The sequence below is a fragment of the Oncorhynchus masou genome, chromosome 1, assembly GCF_036934945.1.
Source record: "Oncorhynchus masou masou isolate Uvic2021 chromosome 1, UVic_Omas_1.1, whole genome shotgun sequence".
NCBI lineage: Eukaryota > Metazoa > Chordata > Actinopteri > Salmoniformes > Salmonidae > Oncorhynchus > Oncorhynchus masou.
In genome coordinates, this window is record NC_088212.1 from 34,252,885 (window position 1) to 34,278,292 (window position 25,408).

Here is a 25,408-nt window from a genome sequence, read left to right on the forward strand (position 1 = left end):
CTTGCCACCTCTGGTCTCTTGGCCCTCCCTCCTCTGTCCTGACACCCCAATGGTGGAACCAGCTTCCCCCTGAAGCTAGGACAGCAGAGTCCCTCCCTATCTTCCAAAAGCACTTGAAACCCTACATCTTCAAAGAGTATCTTAAATAATCCCCCTCCTCACCTCGACCTTCCTTAACCAGCATAATCCCCTCCCCCCCAGCTCTAACTTTGCTAATAACTACTTTATTGAGGAAAAGTGTACTTACGATGCTTGTGACATGTGGTTGTCCCACCTTGCTATCTTAAGATGAATGCACTAACTGTAAGTCGCTCTGGATAAGAGCATCTGCTAAATGACTCAAATGTAAATGTAAGACTCACTGAAGACAAATTGTGAAACAGTTGAACATGATAGCCTGCCAGATACTAACGGACTTCTGCTTACATTTGAGACTTGTAGCGTTGGGGAGAGTTTGTAAACATGACGAATGATAAAAGTAGCCTCACCGTTAACAATAAATAATGAGCAGCAGTGAGTTTAGTTTTCCTGTGTCTGATGTGTCTCAGTCATGTCTTGTATATGTTACTCATGGCCATTTCTTAGAAGTCCTGGGTGAGTTCCTGTGAAGCCAGGTAGAACTAAGCCCAGTAACATTCTGTATACAATGGAACAACTCTATGGATAGCTTATGCAAAATAAATTCTACTTCATCCCATTTCCTAGAATATGTCCTATTAATTAGGATCCAGACTGTAAAACGGCATTAATGCATGGCCTTATTCTTCAAGTCCTAATGATGAAATCATTATAAACAAAAGGGGAAAAGTACATTTCTGGGACTGATCGCTACAAGGGAAAGGTATGCAGTCCAACCGAGCATCTCAGAGAAACACAAAGAAAACTGTAGTTTGTGTGGCATGTAGCCTTTTGCATCCACACTTCTTAATTCCATGTACCAACGTCTGCCTTGTAATTTAATTCTATCTTAAAATACCCTGTCTCCGTGGAATTGTGATCATTTTTGTTGTGTTGGGTTGGCAGCCGGGCTCTTGTCTCAGACATCTAATTTGTGGCATTGTGGTCGTCATCATGATCGTCATGGGTAACTGCTGAGTTCATTTTTATTCTAATTACTAGTTAGCAACCACCCCCTCACAAGGTGCTAACATGGCAACCCTTTTGAAAGTTGCCATCCTCATCAAGTGCGTGTACATTATCTGACTTTAGAAAATGAATGTCAAAGCACAATGTATTTACAAGTATGTTTAATATTACACTGTACATGCATGGGTATTTCTCGTGTTATTACAATGGTATCAGGCATGTAATGTATAGTTTCACAGTTGTCCTCCAACTTGTGTGTTTTTGTGAGTACCCTACACACAGTTCTATGTCAGGGTAGAAGTTCAGTGGAGGTGTCTAGCTCCAACATTTTGCCTTTTGAATCATCTACAATGTTCATCCAGAACACAATCAAAACTTGCATGTTTACTCCAATGCTTTCGAAGATGTTGCATTGTTGAAAATGTAACTGATGCTGTTTGTTTTGGCCTCTCCAGACGCCGCCACTGGAAAGACACATGGCATGAAATAGCCATTTTACTGTAATGTCCCCCCTGCTATTAGCATGAGAGTGCATTCTCGGGCTACCCCACTCATAGTAATTGTATCAGTAGTGTGGGCACAGGCTCTGCAGTGAATGGAGGAGTCTGAATCACAAGCCTGTAGGCACAGAACAATGCATTCTCAGCCACCCCACTCTTTCTCCTCTATCCATAACACACAACATTATTAGAACCTATTGTTGATTGTTGACGTCATTGTTGATTTGTCAAAACCCTGCTTCTTCCTACAAATGGTATTGTGGTAGTTGATTATGTATTAACAACCCTGGAACTGAACCATATTGGTGGTGGTGATGATGGTGGTGGTCATAGGGGGGAGATGATGCATGTGCAGAGCGGGAAATCCATGAAAAAAATCTGACAAGGGCAAAGTTTTTCCAAATTTCACATTTTCATACACTGATTTGAGGTTGTTGCCCATCTCTGTCCTTCGAGCACAAACTAACTCCCTCCACAATAAAGGCAATGAACATGCCTTTGTGTCTTCCTGAGCCCAGTAAATAAGTCCGTAATTATCTGTTCTGTAATCTAAACCCACGGCCATGCCACCCACCTGCTCACCGATAGGGCCACGATGCTTCCTTTTGGGGCCATCTGCTTTCAAAACACTGCAGTGTTTAGTCACTTTGACAAACCCCTTGGACCTCTGTCCTTATAAATGGGTCCTAATGATAAACAATTGTGGGCTGTGATTACTCCATATCTAGAGAGTGTCTCCTAAACAACCTTTAAACAAACTAAAATCAAAGAGAAAAGGACCATTTTGGCCTTCAGTGTGCATGGAGGCCAACATCACTTGACACAGTTTATATAAGTGACACAGCTGTTATGATGTAAAAAGCCCACCTTCCCCAAACTGATGAAGCATGTGGAATAACAAGTGGAGTCAGAGTGTTTTCCTCCGATAGGCTACTTACACACACACAAACACTAACTCTCTGAATGCAAAAGATCAGGTGAGAGGGTGGTTTAAGGTCACTGATTTGCTTAGAAATACAGAAATAGTCGCTCTGGATAAGAGCGTCTGCTAAATGACTTAAATGTAAATGTAAATGAAATGGGTGAGAGAATTCTTCACTCCATTTATAGTTCAGTTGTGCCCCCTACTGGTAATGCAATTTGGGTCTGCAAGGGGTAGGTCGGGGCTATATAAATGTCCTGTTGACTGATTTAAATTGTCTGATTTAGTTTTAGTAAATTGTTTGATTTTCCTTTATTCAAGGAAAATTACATTCATCATGATTAGCTATCTGCTTGGATAGTGGTAAGTAAAAGGCTACTCTTAGGTCTCAAATGACACGCCTATAAATACAAACCGATTTAACGTTTGCCAATCAATACATTTTTTTTTATCAAAGTCAATTCATACAGTAACATTCCTAGATTATGACAGGTAGCCTACCAGTATTTAGTTAGAAAGACGTCACTACTACTGTTACCTGGATCTCTGATTGGCTCAGAGAGTCGATCCGGGTACTCGGCTGGAAGGCTGGAAAGAGCCTATAGGTACCAATATGGCGGAGGTAAGAGGGAAAATAGGGGAGAACCATCAGATTTTAAATCGATGTTTTTTTACATTTTTGTCGTTAACTTTCTTTTTAAATGTTATCGATTTCATAAATTAATGTTTTTTTGTTCTATATGTGTGGTTTTGTGTAATGATTGCCGCAATTGCCTCTAAAATATGTTTAAATGTATATACCGATCTTTCACGACAAGGCCTGTGCGCGTTCTCAGCTGCTTTGCTAACATCGACTGGGTAGATTGAGACGCCAATTTGGTGGAGGAAGAAAATAAGACATTATTTGCAAGTAATTGCGATGGTATTTTTCGGTTCTTGTGTACACAAAATAATGTACAAAAATTTTAATGACCGGGGAATTGTTCCCAGTTTTAGAAATACCGTGTAGCTAAACAAAACGATTTTTTTTCTCGAGCCTAGGTTTTCCTGTGTAACGTTAGTTAATAAGATTACCTTTCTCTACCATTTCCGAACACCGACAGTTTGTGGGAAAACTGTCTATTATTATTTTGCGTCCCACATCCAAATGTTATCCTATTGCTAGCATATTTACTAATAATACGATAACATTACATCAAACCGCGTATCTATACGGTTGGTAACTAGCTGAGGAACACTCAACTCCGTTCTCTTATATCGAGGCGGAGTTGAGTTTTGATAACTGGTCGCGGGATTTGTTAGCAACAACCTTGAGTCACCATCAGTCGATTCTTGTCAAAATGTAAATTCTGAAACCGCTTACTTGTACCAATGTTTGTCCTGTACAACTGCGGTCATTTCGCAGGGTGCTGAAATTAATGCTTTTACTAAAACTTTTAGCAAATACAACCACCGACTGTTATCTAATTTGTGTTGCTCGGTTGCAAACTGGTCTCAGAGCATTTCATATTATTCTGTACGTAAATCCGAGACACTCCATTTAGTATGATATGTTACGTTTGGTCTGGTTCCATAAGACAGATGGGTGGGCGAATAGGTTGCGTTTTCGAATCGAATCACGGAGAACTTTATAATTTTAGATCGTTAGCAACTTTTCCACTACTTTGAGCTAACCCTTCACCTAACCTTAACCCTTTTTAGCTAAACCCAATCCTTAACCCGAACCAAAAATGTAATCTTCAATGCGGTAGGGACATCCCAAGGGTCCCGGATTACATGGAGCCAATTGAATCTCATTTTACGAAGCTAGTATGTACAAGGAAAAGTTGGTTGTAATTTAAATTTTTACAAGAATCGACTGATGTTTTCAACAGTGTAATAGAGCAGCATTCACATTAGCCTAGGCAGCTGCTAGTGGGGTTTATGGATGTCTATTATGGGCTTGATGTGAATGAAGAATGTTTTATGTACGAACCGGTCACTGGGGGACTCGAGTGCATTACTGGTTGTACACTAAGACTAATGGTGGAGATCCATAAAGCCCACTAGCGACAGCTCAGGCTACATTCATGTATAGTATTTCATCTTCAATGTTGCTTCATTTGTGCTCTTATATTTTTGTTCTTTTAAACAGGCTTCCTTCGGGAGTTCGAGCCCAGGTAATGTAGAAATTATATATTTTTTTAAACACAATCTTTAATTCAAACAAAAACAAAGCGTCACTCTGGCTGTTTTTATAAAAAATCGGAGGGATGGGCCTGGATAAATGTGTAACCACTCTCAAATTCATAGACAGGGGTATGGATTCAAGGACTGACCATCCATGATATAAAAGTTATAGTTTTAATCATGTTTTGAAGCAATAGTGTTTGTTTACATTTGTTGTTTACAAATATTTTAGTAAAACAAGCATGCATGCATGCATACATACATACATACATACAGTACCAGTCAAAAGTTTGGACACACCTACTAATTCCAGGCCTTTTCTTTTTACTATTTTCTATATTGTAGAACAATAGTGAAAACATCCAACTATGAAATTACAAATATGGAATCCGGTAGTAACCAAAAAATTGTTAAATAAATATACTTTATATTTGAGATTCTTCAAAGTAGCCACCCTTTGCTTTGATGACAGCTTAGTCACACTCTTGGCATTCTCTCAACTAGCTTCATGAGGTAGTCACCTGGAATGCAGTTCAATTAACAGCTGTGTCTCCTCACAGCTGCTCATGTCCCTTAATTTTGATGATGTGGTTCTTACTGACAAGAAGCACATGGCTGAGCTCTTTAACCACCACTTCATTAATTCAGGATTCCTATTTGACTCTAACATGCCTCCTTGCCCGTCCAACATTTCCTCATCTTCCATCCCTTCTAATGCAACTATCCCCGATGCTTCTTCCTCTTTTTCCCTTGCCCTGCTACAAAGTTTCTCCCTGCAGGCAGTCACTGAGTCCGAAGTGCTAAAGGAGCTCCTTAAACTTGACCCACAAAAAAACATCTGGGTTAGGTTTCGACCCTTTCTTCTTTATGGTTCCTTCCCCTATCATCACAAAGCCTATCTCCAACCTCTTTAACCTGTCTAGGACTGGCTCTGTAACAGCCAGTGAAAGTGCAGGGCGCCAAATTCAAAACAACAAATATCTCATAATTAAAATTCCTCAAGCATACAAGTATTTTACACCATTTTAAAGATAAAATTCGAATTAAACCAGCCACAGTGTCTGATTTCAAAAAGGATTTACAGCGAAAGCACCACAAATGATTGTTAGGTCACCACCAAGCCACAGAAAAACACAGCCATTTTTTTCCAGCCAAAGAGAGGAGTCACAAAAAGCAGAGAGAATTAATGACTAACCTTTGATCTTCATCAGATGACACTCATAGGACTTCATGTTACACAATACATGTATGTTTTGTTTGATAAAGTTCATAGTTATATTTTTTAAAAATCGGAATTTACATTGGCGCGTTACGTTCAGTAGTTCTAAAACATGCAGTGATATTGCAGAGAGCCAAATCAATTTACAGAAATACTCATAATAAACATTGATAAAGATACGACTATTATACATGGAATTAAGATAAACGTCTCCTTAACCTGTCTCTCCTTTCTGTGGAGGTTCCCATTGCTAGGAAGGCAGCCACAGTTCATCCTTTAAATAAAGGGGGAGATCAAGCTGATCCTAACTGTAATAGGCCTATTTCTATTTTGCCCTGTTTATCAAAAGTGTTGAAAAACCTGTCAATGATCAACTGACTGGCTTTCTTGATGTTTATAGTATTCTCTCGGGTATGTAATCTGGATTCCGCTCAGGTTATGGATGTGTCACCTTAAAGGTGAAAGGTAACCTTAAAGGTCCTCAATGATGTCACCATTGCCCTTGATTCTAAGCAATATTGTGCTGCTATTTTTATTGACTTGGCCAAAGCATTTGATACGGTAGATCATTCCATTCTTGTGCGCTAGCTAAGGAGTATTGGGGTCTTTGGCCTGGTTTGCTAACTACCTCTCTCAAAGAGTGCAGTGTATAAAGTCAGAAAATCTGCTGTCTCAGCCACTGCCTGTCACCAAGGGAGTACATCAAGGCTCAATCCAAGGCCCCACGCTCTTCTCAATTTGCATCAACAACATAGCTCAGGCAGTAGGAAGCTCTCTTCTCCATTTATATGCAGATGATACAGTCTTATACTCAGCTGGCCCCTCCCCGGATTTTGTCTTAAATGCTCTACAACAAGCTTTCTCTACCCTTAACCTTGTTCTGAACACCTCCAAAAAGGGTCATGTGGTTTGGTAAGAAGAATGTCCCTTTCCCCACAGGCGTGATTAATACCTCTGAGGGTTTAGAGCTTGAGGTAGTCACCTCATACAAGTACTTGTGAGTATGGCTAGATGGTACACTGTCCATCTCTCAGCACATATCAAAGCTGCATGCTAAAGTTAAATCTAGATTTGGTTTCCTCTATCGTAATCACTTCTCTTTAACCCCAGCTGCCAAACTAGCCCTAATTCAGATGACCATCCTACCTACCCATGCTAGATTAGAGACATAATTTATAGATCAGCAGGTAAGGGTGCTCTCGAGCGGCTAGATGTTCTTTACCATTCGGCCATCAGATTTGCCACCAATACTCCTTATAGGACACTGTACTCTATACTCTGTAAATTGGTCATCTGAGGAACCTGTCGCAAGACCCACTGGTTGATGCTTATTTATAACTCCCTCTTAGGCCTCACTCCCCCTTATCTGAGATATCTCCTGCAGCCCTCATTCTCCACATACAACACCCGTTCTGCCAGTCACATTCTGTTAAAGGTCCCCAAAGCACACACATCCCTGGGTCGCTCTTCTTTTCAGTTCACTGCAGCTAGCGACTGGAACTAGCTGCAACAAACCAGCACTCAAACGGGACAGTTTTCTCAATCTCTTCATTCAACGACTCAATCATGGACACTCTTACTGACAGTTGTGGCTGCTTTGTATGATGTATTGTTGTCTCTACCTTGACCTTTGTACTGTTGACTTTGCCCAATGTTTGTACCATGTTTTTGTGCTGCTACCATGTTGTGTTGTTGTCTTAGGTCTCTCTTTATGTAGTGTTGTCTCGTTGTGATGTGTGTTTTGTCCTATATTTATATTGTATTTATTTTTTTAATCCCAGGCCCCCGTTCCCGCAGGAGGCCTTTTGCCTTTTGGTAGACCGTCATTGTAAATACGAATTTGTTCTTAACTGACTTGCCTAGTTAAATAAAGATAATACAAATAATTTGGAATTTCTTTCCTTCTTAATGCATTTGAGCTAATCAGTTGTGTTGTGACAAGATAAAGGTGGTGTACAGAAGATAGGGCTAAGTCCATATTATGGTAAGAACAGCTCAAATAAGCAAAGAGAAACAACAGTGCATCATTACTTGAAGACATAAAGGTCAGCCAATCTGGAAAATGTCAAGAACATCAAGCGCCCTGATGGAATTGGCTCTCATGAGGACTGCCAAAGGAAAGGAAGGCCCAGAGTTACCTCTGCTGCAGAGGATATGTTCATTAGTGTTACCAGCCTCAGAAATTCCAGCCCAAATAAATGCTTCACAGAGTTCAAGTAACAGACGCATCTCAACATCAACGGTTCAGAGGAGACTGTGAATCAAGCCTTCATGGTCGAATTGCTGCAAAGAAACCACTACTAAAGGACACCAATAAGAAGAAGAGACTTGCTTGGGCCAAGAAACACGAGCAATTGGGCGTTAGACCGGTGGAAATCTGTCATTTGGTCTGATGAGTACAAATTTGAGATTTTTGGTTACAACCGTTGTCTTTGTGAGACATGGAGTAGGTGAACAGATGACCTCCTCATGTGTGGTTCCCATCATGAAGCATGGAGGAGGTGTGGGGGTGCTTTGCTGGTGACCCTGTCGGCGATATATTTATAATTCAAGGCACACTTAACCAGCATGGCTACCACAGCATTCTGCAGCAATGCGCCATCACGTCTGACTTGCGCTTAGTCCCACTATCATTTGTTTTTTCGACAGGACAATGACCCAACACACCTCCAGGCTGTGTAAGGGCTATTTGGAGTGCTGCATCAGATGATGAGTTGGACCGCAGAGGGAAGAAAAAGAAGCCAAGTGCTCAGCATATATGGGAACTCCTTCAAGACGGTTGGAAAAGCATTCCTCATGAAGCTAGTTGAGAGAATGCCAAAGTGTGCAAAGCTGTCATCAAGGCAAATGGTGGCTACTTTGAAGAATCTAAAATATGTTTTGTTTAACACTTTTCTGGTTACTACATCATTCCATATGTTATTTCATAGTTTTTATGTCTTCACTATTATTATACAATGTAGAAAATAGTTTAAAAAAGAAGAACCCTTGAATGAGTAGGTGTGTCCAAACTTTTGACTGGTACTGTATATTGATATCGCAACTAAGGATTCCAGTTTTAATGGAATACTTAATTTATGAATATGACATGTCCATTTTCTGTTCAGGTGATGTTTATTATGATACCATGAAGCTAAATCTGTTATTTAAGAAATATTGAGAAAATAATTCCATGAAAATGATGCTTTGGGTGCGACAATGGCATTGACAGTGCCAGTTTTGCAGAGTGTATCTAATTTATTTGCCATTTGTCCTCAATGGTGCCATTCAACTGTGATCTAAAATAGTTTTCCCACTCCACAGTTGGCTCTTTATCGTCTGAAGATCATGACTTCGATCCGACAGCAGAGATGCTAGTCCACGAATATGACGACGAGAGGACTTTGGAGGAGGAAGAGTCATTGGAGGGCGAGAGAAACTTTAACTCAGAGATAGCCGATCTGGAGAAGGTTGGTTGGCTAATAACAGGAAATAATTCCCAGTTTCCTTTCTTTTGGACAGGAAATGTAGTTGTTGCTTTTATCGGAAGGTTTTTCATTCTGTCAATGTTTGAATGACCACTTCCTTCCCTACTATAATTAATCAAACGTTATAGCCTGGGGGGGGGATATTGTATCACATGGAACTTCTTGTCAAACCATTCTTCATATTGCAGACATGTATTACCATAATTTGGATTGTAGAGACGTGATCTAAAGTGATTTCTCTTTGTTGTAACAGGAGGGGAACATGCCGTTGGAGGAACTGCTGGCCATCTACCGCTATGAGGCGTCTGTCAGTACGGCTGCAGGCTCCAGCATGGACAGCTTTTCTGGGGAGCTGACGGATGAGCTGCCAGATATGACTTTGGACAAGGTGAACAAAATTCATTCCAATATTTTCCGATTTGGTAAAGGGAACATTGTCACAGTGTACTGTAGAGCCAATTAGTTGATATTCAAAGATGTTTTCAGTCAAGTTCCCTTATGTATCTGTGATATAATCAGTAGGCATCTATCCCAACTATGATTACATTATAAGTGTCTGTTTTATTTCTGTATTACCTACAAAGTGTGTTTACGACAGATATGGAACAAAACAACTTGTAGCTTTTAGGATCAATTGATCCTTGGTGGGCTCCCAGTCCTAAATAAGTTACTGATGTAGCTAATGGTTACTAACGATAATTGGGTTCTTCCACAGGAGGAGATAGCTAAAGACCTGCTATCAGGGGACTATGAGGAGGAGACCCAGTCATCTGCTGATGACCTCACCCCTTCAGTCACCTCCCATGAGGCCACCGACTTCTTCCCCAGAACACTCAGATGTAAGGCAATTCAAACTTTATTGGGACATCTCAGGGATAAATGATAAAACATTGTCAGAGCTCAAGAGCACAATTATAAAACACAATTGGTCAGATTCATATAATGTTTTATAGTGTAAATATTATGAGCCACTGCAATGTTTTGTTTGTTATTGTTTCCTAAGTTTAGCCTGCAGTATACCGTCATTGAAAACTCATAATAATGGCAAAAATACTGTCAAGTGCAGGTGTCATTATAAACAAAAGTACTTTAAAGATATACTTCTCCTTAATGCAACCGCTGTGTCAGATTTCAGAAAAGCTTTACAGCGAAAGCACACCATGGAATAATCTGAGTACAGCGCTCAGAGACCAAAACAATCCATACAGATACCCGCCATGTTGTGGAGTCAACAAAAGTCAGAAATAGCATTATAAATATTCACTTACCTCTGATCTTCATTGGAATGCACTCCCAGGAATCCCAGTCCCACAATAAATGTTTGTTTTGTTCGATAACGTCCATCATTTATGTCCAAATACCTCCTTTTTGTTCGCGATAACTAGGTCCAGACGAAAAGTCAAAAAAGTTATATTACAGTTTGTAGAAATATGTCAAACGATGTCTATAATCAATCTTTAGGATGTTTTTATCATAAATCGTCAATAATGTTCCAACCGGACAATACCTTTGTCTTTAGAAATGAAAGGGGACGCAGCTCGCTCTCACGGCTGCGCACGAGACTTCAGGTCATGGCATTCTGCCAGACACCTGGTTCAAACAGCTCTTATTCGCTCCCCCTTCAAAGTAGAAGCCTGAACCAAGGTTCTAAAGACTGTTGACATCTGAAGCCTTAGGAAATGCAATCGGACCAAATTGGACACTTTATATTGGATAGGCAATGACTTGAAAACCTACAAACCTCCGATTTCCCACTTCCTGGTTGGATTTTTTTCTCAGGTTTTTGCCTGCCATATGAGTTCTGTTATACTCACAGACATCATTCAAAAAAAATTAGAAACTTCAGAGTGTTTTCTATCCAAATACTAATAATATGCATATCTTAGCTTCTGGGCCTGAGTAGCAGGCAGTTTTGCAGGCCATGGCAGGCAGTTAACTCTGGCCACCTTATTCTTCCAAGCTACTCAAAACTGTCCGCCAGCCATAAGAAGTTAACTTATTTATCTTGTTAGCTTTGACAGCATTTATCCCCTCCTAAACATTCATTCCATATTTTAATGGCCTTGTCACGTGATTAGTTGATAAGCACAGGGTCCCATTCGTATAACAAGCATTCTAATGGGGCGTGCCCGTTCTGTATTTGTATTGTCAGCTAATACTATCTACGACGGTGATAAGGAGTCCGAGTGTGAGGAGGACGGCCCAAGCCTAGAGGACTCCAGAAAGGTAAGAATCTTGTCCTCCTTTTAAAAGTGACTTGATTGAAGAAGATACAGGATTAAGTTTCCCATAAGCACAGATTGGAGGTCAGTTCTTTTATTTTTCAATGGTTAAGGTTGTTTAGTAACGTTATTTGGTTAAATGATCCTAGACCTGCATTTACTGATGGTAGAAACATGGGGCTTCATGTTCTGGGGGTAAATCTGTTTTGTATTTGCATTTCACAGGAAATAATGGTGGGGTCGCAGCACCAAGCAGAGGTCCCCACCCACCTCTGTCACTATGGCGACGATAAGGGTAAGTGCAGGCTTTCTCAAGAGGTTAACCCATAAACCCGTTGCACTTGACAGTCAGACATTTAGCAGTGTTTCCAAGTGTAACATTGCACAGAGTGTCTAACATTGTGATTCTCATCTGACATTTTCATGAAGTTTACGAAGATGATGACCAGTTGCTATGGAGCCCGGACGTGTTGTCAGAAAGCAAGGTCAGGGACTTCCTGTGTGAGGCGTCGTCACGGGCGACCGATGAGAGGACAGGAAGTGACATGGCAGGGGCTCATGTGAGCGACAATGAGCAGGTCTGTCATCGCTACACGTGATGGTCAATCTTCATCTAGCGGTCTGTCTTACTGGCATTGTGGAAGACTTCTTTAAGACTCGCTGGATGTCATAACATTAGACATTCTCCAGCTGCCATCTCAAAGTTATTGTCTGTCTGTCAGAGTTACATGATTGTCATGGTTGTTGTCAATGTAAGTCGTTGATCTATTCCTCTGTCGTTTCCCTGTAGGCTCTGTATGAGCTTGTGAAATGTAACTACAATACCCCTGAAGCACTGGAGAGGTATTGCAGTAACGTGAACTCATCACAGGGTAAGGTCACCATTTTTAATAATTTGTAGGCTCTTTCAAAAATGTCACTCTGTTGGGAGAGGAAAAATGACCCCTTGCGATCATTACAGAGGAATCCCCACCGTGGTCTGAAGATGAATGCAGAAACTTTGAACATGCACTACAGCTATACGATAAGAACTTTCACCTCATACAGAAGCACAAGGTGGGTCTCTCTCTGTTACTGATTTTAGAAGGTGATGAAATTATTGTAATATCATGTTGATAGCTTCTGTAAGGATATGAACATGCATACTTTATTTACCCTTTCTTTAAAAAGCCTGTGGCACTAACTTCCTGTGTTGGAGAACGCTTCGTTTCATCATGTATTTCTGCCCTTCATCAGGTTAAGACACGGACGGTAGCTGAATGTGTGGCCTTTTACTACATGTGGAAGAAGTCGGAGCGCTTTGATTTCTTTGTCCAGCAGAATCGCTTTGGCAAGAAGAAGTATAGCAGCTATCCTGGTGTAACGTAAGTGATCATTCAGGATGCTCAACAACCGTAGTAACTGAGGTCTGAATTCATTGCCGTTCAAAAGTTTGCGGTCACTTAGAAATGTCATTGTTTTCCATGAAAACATAAACTTAGCACAAAAAAACCTTCCCCTTTTCAGGACCCTGTCTTTCAAAGATAATTTGTCAAATCCAAACAACTTCACAGATCTTCATTGTAAAGGGTTTAAACACTTTTTCCCATGCTTGTTCAATGAACCATAAACAATCAACATGCACCTGTGGAACGGTCATTATGACACTAACAGCTTATAGACGGTAGGCAATTAAGGTCACAGTTATGAAACCGTAGGACACTAAAGAGGCCTTTCTACTGACTCTGAAAAACAACAAAATAAAGATGCCCAGGTGCATCCCCTGTCCCGCAGGATGCCCTGCACTGCGAGGACAATCAGCTGTCCGTCCTGTCACCCTGTAGCGCTGTCTTAGGCATCTCACAGTACGGACATCGCAATTTATTGCCCTGTTCATCTGCGTGAATGTGCCTTAGGCATGCTGCAAGGAAGCATGAGGACTGCAGATGTGGCCAGGGCAATAAATTGCAATGGCTGTACTGTGAGATGCCTAAGACAGCGCTACAGGGAGACAGGACGGACAGCTAATCGTCCTCGCAGTGGCAGACCATGTGTAACAACACCTGCACAGGATTGGTACATCCGAACATCACACCTGCGGGACAGGTACAGGATGGCAACATCAACTGCCCGAGTTACACCAGGAACGCGCAATCTCCTCCATCAGTGCTCAGACTGTCCGCAATAGTCTGAGAGAGGCTGGACTGAGGACTTGTAGGCCTGTTGTAAGGCAGGTCCTCATCAGACATCATCGGCAAAAACGTCGCCTATGGGAACAAACCCACCGTCTCTGGACCAGACAGGACTAGCAAAAAGTGCTCTTCACTGGCGAGTCGTGGTTTTGTCTCACCAGGGGTAATGATCGGATTTACGTTTATTGTCGAAGGAATGAGCGTTACACCGAGGCTTGTACTCTGGAGCGAAATCGATTTGGAGGTGGAGGGTCTGTCATGGTCTGGGGCGGTGTGTCACAGCATCATCGGACTGAGCTTGCTGTCATTGCAGGCAATCTTAACGCTGTGTGTTACAGGGAATACATCCTTCCCCCACATGTGATACTCTTCCTGCAGGCTCATCCTGACATGACCCTCCAGCATGACAATGCCACCAGCCATACTGCTTGTTTTGTGTGTGATTTCCTGCAAGACAGGATTGTCAGTGTTCTGCCATGGCCAGAGCCCAGATCTCAATCCCATTGCAAATGTCTGGGACCTGTTGGATTGAAGAGTGAGGGCTAGTGCCATTCCCGCCAGAAATTCTGAGTTGACATGAAATGAGTTGCAAAATGAATAGGAAATATAGTCAAGACAAGGTTAGAAATAATGATTTTTTTTAATTGAAATAATAATTGTGTCCTTCAAACTTTGCTTTTGTCAAAGAATCCTCCATTTGCAGCAATTACAGCCTTGCAGACCTTTGGCATTCTAGTTGTCAATTTGTTGAGGTAATCTGCAGAGATTTTACCCCATGCTTCCTGAAGCACTTCTTACGTACCATACGGTCAAGCTGCTCCCACAACAGCTCAATAGGGTTGAGATCCCGTGACTGCTGGCCACTCCATTATAGACAGAATACCAGCTGACTGCTTCTTCCCTAAATAGTTCTTGCATAGTTTGGAGCTGTGCTTTGGGTCGTTGTCCACAGGGTATGGCATGGCGTTGTAAAATGGAGTGATAGCCTTCCTTCTTCAAGATCCCTTTTACCCTGTACAAATCTCCCACTTTACCACCACCAAAGCACCCCCAGACCATCACATTGCCTCCACCATTCTTGACAGATGGCGTTAAGCACTCCTCTAGCATCTTTGATTTTTTTTTTTGCTTTTCACTAATGTTCTTCTTTGTGATCCGAACACCTCAACTTTGATTCGTCTGTCCATAACACTTTTTTCCAATCTTCCTTTGGCAAAAGAACACAGACACTGGACAATCTTTTTATTTTTATTGGCCAGTCTGAGATATGGCCTTTTGTTTGCAACTCTGCATATAGAAGGCCAGCATCCCGGAGTTGCCTCTTCACTGTTGAGGATGAGACTGGTGTTCTGCGGGTACATTTTAATGAAGCTGCCAGTTGTGGACTCAAACTAGACACTGTAATGTACTTGTCCTCTTGCTCAGTTGTGAACTGGGGCCTCCCACTCTTTCTATTCTGGTTAGAGCCAGTTTGCACTGTTCTGTGAAGGGAGTAGTACACAGCATTTTACGAGATCTTCAGTTCCTTGGCAATTTCTCTCATGGAATAGCCTTTATTTCTCAGAACAAGAATAGACTGATGCGTTTCAGAAGAAAGTGCTTTGTTTCTGGCCATTTTGAGCCTGTAATCGAACCCACATATACTGATGCTCCAGATACTCAACTAGTCTAAAGAAGGCCCGTTTTATTGCTTCTTTAATCAAAACAACCGTTTTCAGTTGTGCTAACATAATTGCAAAGGGTTTTCTAATGATCAATTAGCCTTTTAAAATTATAAACTTGGATTATCTAACACACCGTGCCATTGGAACACAAGAGTGATGGTTGCTGATAATGGGCCTCTACGCCTATGTAGATTTTCCATAAAAAATCTTCCGTTTCCAGCTACAATAGTCATTTACAACATTAACAATGTCTACACTCTATTTCTGATCAATTTTATGTTATTTTAATGGACAAAAAAATGTGCTATTCTTTAAAAAACAAGGACATTTCTAAGTGACCCCAAACTTTTGAACGGTATTGTATGTCGACGAAGTTCTCTCTGAATATGTTGATGGCCTGTGAAAGCAAATTTCATTTTAATGTTCTTGCAACTACACAAAAGGGGTGGACACTGCTAATGGTTATTATGGGAGTATGTGTCTGTGTGTGTTAACATCTTGCGTGTTCCCCCTGCCTGCAGGGACCTGATGGACCGGCTGGTGGACGAGGCGGAGGGCCTGGCAGTAGACAGCTCCTCCTCTGTGTGCTCAGGCGGAGGAGGAGGGGTGAGGATGGAGCCCACCACAGAGCAGCAGCTCAGCCTGCTCAACTCCATCACTGCCAGCGACCTCACAGGTTAGTCAACAGGGTCTGACTCTCAACATGGTATGTAGCACAAACTGACCCTCTCCTTGCTTGATAGGCTTGTGAAAAATAGTTACTCTAACTTCAGATATGGCGTTCGGTATTACATTACACAGATTATACAAAACAATACAACTTTATGCATTCAACACAAGTCCTAAAAACAATACATAAGAAATCCACAGATAACCAAGTAGTTTATTTATGTTTCCTCAGCCCTGAGTAACAGCGTGGCCACAGTGTGCAGCCCAGCGGAGGTAAGCTGCCTGGACTCGTACGGTTTCCCCCCTCTGGAGAGCCTCCACCGGGGGTCCCTGGCACAGGAAGAGCCCCTGGGCTTCCCCTCCAACGGAGGAGATCCCAACTGTCTCAACATGCTGGACGCTGGCTTCTACCACTCAGACCTGGGCCAGCGGGGAGGGGTGTACGGGGGCAAGGACTGCGAGCGGCCTTCTAAGAGGCTCAAGTTGGCGCTGCCCGACTCTTTCATCAACGATGTTTCTGTGGGTAACCTCGGAGTGGATTTTGAGGGGCGGCGGAACACGGCACACCACCGCATCACCGGTGCCAAGATGGCGGTGTCCGTCACGGACTTTGGGGGCTTGGTGGGCAGTGGGGAGCCCAATGGGTTTATGGGAGCACATGCACGACGTCACAGCACAGCGCTCCAGTCAGAGTGACCACCCCCGCCCCCAGAATCCCTCTTTTAAATCCACCATCCGATGTGTACATAAGACTCACTCACTGGAGATTTTTGTTTAATAATTATATATACACATCTATTTCGTTTTTGATTTTATTTGTGAAATATGACATCAGTGATGTCTTTATCGTATAGAACAAACAATCTTGATTTCTCAAGAGTTTATATAGCCATTTATTTTCCGCGGCCCTGAGATGTCAGTGTCCATGTAGTGTGGGGCCCAGCCCAGCCTGTCCCGGAGGCTGCGGATAGACAGTTGTTTTGTTCCTCATCCCTCACATCTACAGACGACTTCTTCAAAGCTACGTAATCCTGCCACTCATATACAGTTGCCAAACCAGCTTTGTTCTGGTTTACTAAGTTTGTTCATTATTAAAGTGGTATTTTTGATTAACAATCAGTGTTTACAGGTACTTGCAGAAACCAAGCTTGGTCAAATGTGTTTTGTCCGAGAGGAGCCTGGGTTTTGTACTTAATGCAACAACACTCGATGGTGTTGAGGCGGTGTAGATTTTAACTAGGAGCATATCAGTTGCTAGGATGTTTTTCTCTCCCTCTCGCCTTTGTTTTTGTTCCTGTGGAAGCTTCTTTTATACTCGGCTTGCTTTTTTCAGACTTTTAACAGTCTGAAGTGGCCAAACCAGAGGAGAATGTTTAACAAAATATTATATGTTGATTTTCCTCAGTGTTCAGCTGTGACAGAGCTTGCCAAAACATTTTAAACCTTTTTTAAATCTGCCAATTTTATTAGCGGAGTCAAGTGATCAATGTAAAGACTAAAAGGCTGGGTCTGACACCCAACTAATCTGGGCAGTTTTATCTGTCCATCATATTATCTGAAACATGCCCTTATAAATCTGTCTCTTATTGCCCCAGAAATTAGCCAATATCATGACAATATTTTACATTATGACAGAACAGTTTTTGGATTGGCATTATAGTGTTGCACTGAGATGTCATGTGTTCAGCTCCAGTAATGTATATAGTTTCTGCCCTATACTCTTAGCACAACATGTATTTCTTCATAAATCTATTTGGCCCTAGTTGAGTGCTAAATGTGTTGTTTGCATGGTCATCATGGAGCTTGATCAATCTGCAAAAGTTAGGGTTTATTTTTTTCCCTCTACTGTATTGTTCTTTATTGAAACTACTTAAAAGGCCTGCATAAGCTTGTTAGCAGTATTATTTCTTTATTTAAAGCCACTTTTTTCCTTTTCTGCAACTTCCACTGTACTGACTGGAGGATGCCTTGTATTATCCGGTCCATAATTTGTCCAGTTGCAGTCTAACAGAGATTCAACTTCTATTTCTCTCGACTGAACTAATTGTGAATTGTTGAGTGTTGGGGGGGGGGGTCGTCCATCATTGTCTTTTTAATGTATGCAGTAGTGATTGCTTCATTTACCTATGCATTGTGAGTTTGATAATTAGTTGGTTTCAGGGGTGTATATGAACAAAAATATAAACGCAACAATTTCAACGATTTTACAGAGTTACAGTTTACAGAAGGAAATCAGTCAATTGAAATAAATGAATTAGGCCCTAATCTATGTATTTCACATGACTGGGCTAAACTAATTCTGATTGGCCTGGCACCCAGTGGGTGAGCCCTTGCCCAGTCATGTGAAATACATAGATTAGGGCCTAATTCATTTATTTCAGAATTAGTTTTTATACTAATTAGTTTTTATACTAAATACTCTAAAACGACATTGGAGGTGGCTTATGGTAGCGAAATTAACATTAAATTATCAAGCAACCGCTCTGGTGGACATTCCTGCAGTCAGCATGCCAATTGCACGCTCCCTCAACTTGAGACATCTGTGGTGTTATGTGTCAAAACTGCACATTTTAGAGGGGCCATTTAACTATGTCCCCAGTACAAGGTGCACCTATGTATTGACCGTGCTGTTTAATCAGCTTCTTGATATGCCACACTTGTCAGGTGGATGGATTATCTTGGCAAAGGAGAAATGCTCACTAACAGGGATGTAAACAAATTTGTGCATAGAAATTTAGAGAAATAAGCTTTTTGTGCTTATGGAACATTTCTTGGATCTTTTATTTCAGCTTATGAAACATGGGACCAACACTTTACATGTTGCATTTATAGTTTTGTTCAGTATAATTCTGAATGTCACCCACAAAAGTCCATAGATTTCTTACATAAACATTTACCATACAATAATTCACTATCCTGAGTATGTACAGACGGGTTTTTTGCATTGGTTTTACCTAGCTAGGCGTTATCTAGTCATTCTGTTTCTATGGCAGATATTGGAGTCAGCTGTTTGTTCAGCTTGCATTATTTCCCCAAATGTGGACAGTTTCATGTAAATAATTAACTAATAGCCTTAAATGTCTTCATTGACCTCTTTAAACTTGTGAATCTGTGTTGATACAAATACTTAAAATTAGATTCCTTGTCAAAAGGCAATAATGTGTCTATGTACTGACATTACATGTTTTTACATTTTACTGATTGGCTTTTGGTGTTTGGATATTTGGGGGGGTGGGGGTCCCTTGGCAGTGGGAGACAGAAAAACAATGCATGCTAGCTGTGTGACAGTTCTCGAAAATGTACAACTTAAAAAGGCTTTACCTAAGACGTATTAATATATTATTCAATGTTGCATTTTGAAGTTGCAATCATAATGTACAAATCCCATTTTGTTACTCTTCATTTATTTCCTTTACACATTTCTGTCTTTGTCTTGGTGAAAGGGATGGCTTCTGTAGTCAGTATGTTGAAAGATGGGTCTGGTTCAGAATCAAGCCCTCGTCCCTTAGGTACTTTCATAGATCTGGACCCGTATCCACAAAGGCTCTTATTCATTGATCTAAAAGGCCAAACTGATCCTAGATCAGCACTCCTACTCTGAAATGCTTTGTGGATGCGAGCCCCTGGTATGGTTGGATAGATGGAACCAAAATGGCAGATGAACTACTACCATATTGCTTATACCTATCCAATGCTTTCAGATACATCAAGTGCCTAGGGATATGTACCAGACCATTGTTACTCACCATCATCAAAAGTGCAGATGTCGTGGGTGTCTCCAGGCTCTCTCTAGCTTTATCAGTGCAGTGATATTTATTTCACCCTATGGTTTGGTATAAAGACTCAGAAATACTGTCTGAATGTAAAGGCCATTGACTAGTAGATTAATATTTTGATTTTACAACCCTGTCCTGAAATCTCATAATGTGATATTTTTTTGGAAATCTCTGGAGAGACTTGTGTGTAAGAAAGCACTAATTTCTTTTTATATTTTGTATTGTGTTTTGAAGTTTAATAGTATAAAAAGATATAGCAGTTGTGGTTGTTTAAAAAAATATCTAGTTATTTGAAGTAAAGAACACCTTTTTGTGAATAAAACATAAATGTATATCCAGAAATATAGACAATCAACATATTTACTATCGAATGTTCAAGAGAAACTCGCTTTTGTTTAAGAATTGTACATAGACACTGAATTGTTTTTTTTTTCTTTGGGTTTTGTTAAACATTTTGTATTTTCTGTTCTTTAATACCTGATGTACATATCCAGAAATAAAGCTCTGGAAAAGGTCTCAAGATTTCTGCTTTACTCAGTTTTATGTGCATTAACTTGTGTGACAGCACAAGTGAATTTCTGCTTTTTGTGCTGGATCTCTCCCCCAAATTGGTCACCGTCCCCTAATAGCCTAATCCCTACACTTAAGCCAAAATTAGCCTTTTGGGGCTTAATATCTTTCCCTTTTTTACATGCAAAAAAAGATACATAGGCCTAAACCATTAATGGTGACACAACGTTATAAATGTTGGACACATTGCATTTGTCGAACCTGCTAAAGTGCTGTCGTTTCATGGGTTTGTCATTAGGCCTACAGAAATGGCGTGGTTAAATCTTGTTTATTCTGTTGCTTGTGAAATGTCAACTGTCATTGACGTGTTCAAATGGTGGTGAGACGTATTATATTGCAATAGGCTTTTGCACATTTGCAGAGTCTGCTAGCAGACAGACATTTTTCACAAAGAAAGGGTGAGAGATTGGCTATATCGAACATTCAGAATGGCCAGCACGCGCGTCTTCGGCTTCAAGGGATGTTGGAATTGGAGGCTCTTAAATCTGCTCAATGCAAAATATTTCTTCCTTTTCGATTGCGATGGTGTGATATGCCACGGAGAAAAGCCAATAACCGGTGTGTTCCTTGATCAAACACGGCAAAAAAAATGCAATAACCGGTGAGTTCTTTGATCAAACACAGCACTAGGCCACGGGAGAATTACGTGACAAATTCTACCGCCTGGGCTTTGATGTAATGCAAGAGCAGATATTCAGCTTCTCTTATTGTTCAGCGCTTTACCTGAGGGATGTCTCTAAGGTGCAAGGCAAGGTGTTTGTCATAGGCTGGGGGGGTGCGTAATGAGTTGAGAGGCTGGCATTCATTTTGTTGATGAAGATGACCGCACTATATTTAACTGGACATTGGCCTCAGATGTCAAAGCGGTCCTTGTTGGAATTGACAAGTTGACCTTCCTTAAATTGACCAAAGCCTCCTGCAATCTGCGGGATCCAGAGCCCGGATGGAAGGATGAGGGGCGCCGCCAGGGATTTTGGACCCCATGAAAATATATCACATTGAACGCCACCATCACAAGCCACACCAACCCTGTGCAATTGCTGTAATCACAGACCCCCAGAACCCAACCAACCCAACTCCAACTTGGCCAAGATAAAGCAAAGCAGTGTGACAAAAACAACAACACAGAGTTACACATGGGGTAAACAAATGTACAGTCAATAACACAATCTGTATACAGTGTGTACAAATTAAGTAAGGAGGTAAGGCAATTAATAGGCCAATAGTGGTGAAGTAATTACAATTTAGCAATTTACACTGGAGTGATACATGTGCAGTTGAGGATGTGCACGTAGAAATACTGGTGTGCAAAACAGCAGAATAACAAAATATGGGGATGAGGTATTTACAGATGGGCTGTGTACAGCTGCAGCGATCGGTAAGCTGTTCTGACAGCTGAAGCTTAAAGTTAGTGAGGGAGATATGTCTCCAACTTCAGTGATTTTTGCAATTCGTTCCAGTCATTGGCAGCAGAGAACTGGAAGGAAAGGTGGCCAAAGGGGGTGTTGGCTTTGGGGATGACCAGTGAAATATACCTGCTGGAGCGAGTGCTATAGGTGGGTGTTGTTATGGTGACCAGTGAGCTGAGATAAGGCTGAGCTTTACCTAGCAAAGACTTATAGATGACCTGGAGCCAGTGGGTTTGGCCAAGAATATGTAGAGAGGACCAGCCAACGAGAGCATACAGGTTGCAGTGGTGGGTAGTACATGGGGCTTTAATGACAAAACGGATGGCACCGTGATAGACTGCATACAATGTTCTGAGTAGAGTGTTGGAGGCTATTTTGTAAATGACATCGCGGAAGTCAAGAATCGGTAGGATAGTCAGTTTTACAAGGGTATGTTTGGCAGCATGAGTGAAAGAGGCTTTGTTGCAAAATAGGAAGATTTAACTTTGGATTGGAGATGCTTAATGTGAGTCTGGAAGGAGAGTTTATAGTCTAGCCAGACACCTAGGTATTTATTGTTGTCCACATATTCTAAGTCAGAACCGTCCAGAGGAGTGATGCTAGTCGGGTGGGCAGGTGCGGGCAGCGATCGGTTGAAGAGCATGCATTTCATTTTACTAGCATTTAAGAGCAGTTGGAGGCCACAGAAGGAGTGTTGTATGGTGTTGAAGCTCGTTTGGAGGTTTGTTAACACAGTGTCCAAAGAAGGGCCAGATGTATACAGAATGGTGTCGTATGCGTATAGGTGGATCAAAGAATCACCCGCAGAGCAAGAGCGACATCATTGATATTTACAGAGAAAAGAGTCGGCCTGAGAATTGAACCCTGTGTCACCCCCATAGAGACTGCCAGAGGTCCGGAAAACAGGTTCTCCGATTTGACACACTGAACTCTATCTAAGAAGTAGTTAGTGAACCAGGCGAGGCCGTCATTAGAGACACCAAGGCTGTTGAGTCTGCCGATTAGAAAATGGTGATTGACCAGTTGCTGCGGGGATTGCAAAGCTGTTGGCCGGGGTTGGGGTAGCCAGGTGGAAAGCATGGCCAGCCCTAGAGAAATGCTTATCGAAATTCTCGATTATCGTGGATTTATCAGTGGTGACAGTGTTTCTTAGTCTCAGTGCAGTGGGCAGCTGGGAGGTGGTACTCTTATTCTCCATGGATTTTACAGTGTCCCAAAACTTTTTGGAATTAGCCTTTGCTTTCCTAACTGACTGTGTATTGGTTCCTGACTTCCCTGAAAAGTTGCATATTGCGGCGACTATTCGAAGCTAGTGCAGTACACCACAGGGTATTTTTGTGCTGGTCAAGGGCAGTCAATTCTGTAGTGAACCAAGGGCTATATCTGTTCTTAGTTCTACATTTTTTGAAAGGGGCATGCTTATTTAAGATGGTGAGGAAAGCACGTTTAAAGAACAACCAGGCAAATGTGCTAAAGACCATCTTTTACAGTCTAAATGTAATTTTAATGGGAAAATTCTTGAATGGAAAAGTCTCTTAACATTAATGAATACCTTAAAATAAATAACTTAAATATACATTAACCTCTTCAATTAAAATAAATTAACATGATCATCTATAGAATGATATAATATAACAAGCAAAACAATAAAATCAGCAGCAGATTTTTGAACTAAGTACCAACTAGAAAATAAGCAGCTGGAAAAGTGGAAATGGAAAACAAAATGGAAATGGAAAGGTCTGATGGTGGCGCTAGAGGAAAGGTCAAGAGGTCACCAAATCAATAGGGTTCTTCCACTTGGGGTCTTGATTGTGCACAACAAATGTTATGGCAATCCAGCCATTACTTTGAGATATATCTTGTTCTCCGTCTGTTCTCAGTCTTGTTATAAACCTGTGGGCATCGTGTGTAGTGATCCATATCCATATCCATGCCATTTAACAGTTATCACTGGCTCTTGCTCAGCCTTACTCACCAAGAGTCCAGCGCTGAACCTTCTTGCTAGCAAAGTCACTGATCAAGTCTTTGAAGTCCAGCTTTCTAGCTAACTGATTTCAATGGACAGCATGGCAAGACTGCAAAGCCTGTCCATAGTGGACCTCAAATATTTAAAAAGAAAATCAGTTTTAGCTTACTGAAAGCTCTCTCACCACCAGCAACAGTCACAGGCAGTGTGCAAAATATATGTAAAGCAATGCACACTTCTTCAACAATGCTTTGCAGCTGCATCATACAAATTGCGTTCAGGAGACCAAGAGGGGACACGTTAGGGGGGAAAGTGGCAGCATATACAGTGGTCAGGTGTCTTACTTCATTTTGAAACTCTCTGGAATACTTCATGATCAGTGGTTGGCACCCAGAAGGGACTTTATCCTCACTAATCTGCCCCACTTTCAGAACAGCAGAAAATGATTCTACAATGTTTGCAGTGGTGTGGAACCTAGTGTCAATGTCACTTATGATGTTGTCCATAGCAGTAAAAAACTGTGTTCGGAAACACCGTTGCTGCACTGCCCTGAGCTGTCTCCTCTTCAGAGGTCACATCATGGAATCTCTTCCTTTTCCTCTGGTGGCTGTGTTCCTAAATTGAGGTGCAACATTCATTTGCGTAGCAATCAGTGTTGCCTCAGACAGGAGAAACCCCCATCCATCTCTAAGAGACTGCATTTCTTCCTTTAAGGCTCTGATATTGGCTGCATCTGTGTCAAGTGAGATTTTTCCTGTGAGATTCCCGTCCTCAATGTATTGCAGTACCTGCAATTATGCCAAATGACATGTCATTCAACACAATGCTGCTCACCTCCTCCTTCGGTTGGGAGTAGAGCTGGTTCAGGGGTATGGGGAGACAGGGCTGGTTCAGGGGTATGGGGATGGGGAGACAGGGCTGGTTCAGGCGGGTGAGGATGGGGAGACAGAGCTGCTGAGCCTGAAGCTGCATCTGTTGGGCCTGGCACCAGGCAGGAACAACTGATTTAGTATGAATAGCTCGCTAAAGGTTCGCCTGCATTGATTAAATGTTGGCTAAAAGAGGAGCGAAATGTAAACACTCAGAATTTTCTGTGAAGATATTAAGTAACTAATGTTAGGGGAGCAAGAGTAGCCTATTTCAATACAGAGGCTCTCTGGGTGTTTACTTTTTGCCAAAATCAAGAAAATAAAAAGAAACAGTTTTATTAGTACATTGTAAATGTGTGTGTGTGTGTGTGAGAGAGAGAACATACTCTATTTCCAATTCTCATCTCTCTCTGTCTGGTTCTGGGTGTCTGACAGCGTTCTTGGAGGTGGCCACAGGCAAGAAGGCAACGGTGATCAGCAAGCCCCTTTGTTTGAGTGCATCTCCAATCAGTTCAGAGTGAACCCAGCCTAGAGCCTGGTGGTGGGGGACCGTATTGAGTCTGGAGACACAGACAAAAATGCTGTTTGTGGACAACTGTGGCCTGGATACCATGCTTACACTCACAGGTACAGGGTGAAGACGGCCCAGGAGGAGAGATTGATCACTCCACAAACCACAGCTTTGTGCCAGACGATGTTGTTAACACTATTGCTGACTTCATACTGTGA

At 41.6% G+C, this 25,408-nt stretch overlaps 1 protein-coding gene and 1 pseudogene across 1 annotated transcript; both read left to right on the top strand.

Moving 5' to 3' along the window:
* The first annotated feature begins 3,062 nt into the window (after positions 1-3,062).
* On the top strand, positions 3,063-20,385 carry LOC135542670 (mesoderm induction early response protein 3-like). Its single transcript, XM_064969792.1, has 13 exons — positions 3,063-3,130; positions 4,643-4,667; positions 9,200-9,345; positions 9,617-9,751; positions 10,079-10,202; positions 11,516-11,589; positions 11,811-11,880; positions 12,015-12,163; positions 12,376-12,457; positions 12,547-12,641; positions 12,822-12,949; positions 15,942-16,096; positions 16,322-20,385. The coding sequence occupies exons 1-13, from the start codon at positions 3,122-3,124 to the stop codon at positions 16,783-16,785; spliced, it is 1,656 nt and encodes a 551-aa protein (XP_064825864.1). The 5' UTR covers positions 3,063-3,121; the 3' UTR covers positions 16,786-20,385.
* Positions 20,386-20,863: 478 nt separating this feature from the next.
* On the top strand, positions 20,864-25,408 carry LOC135516513 (chronophin-like; annotated as a pseudogene).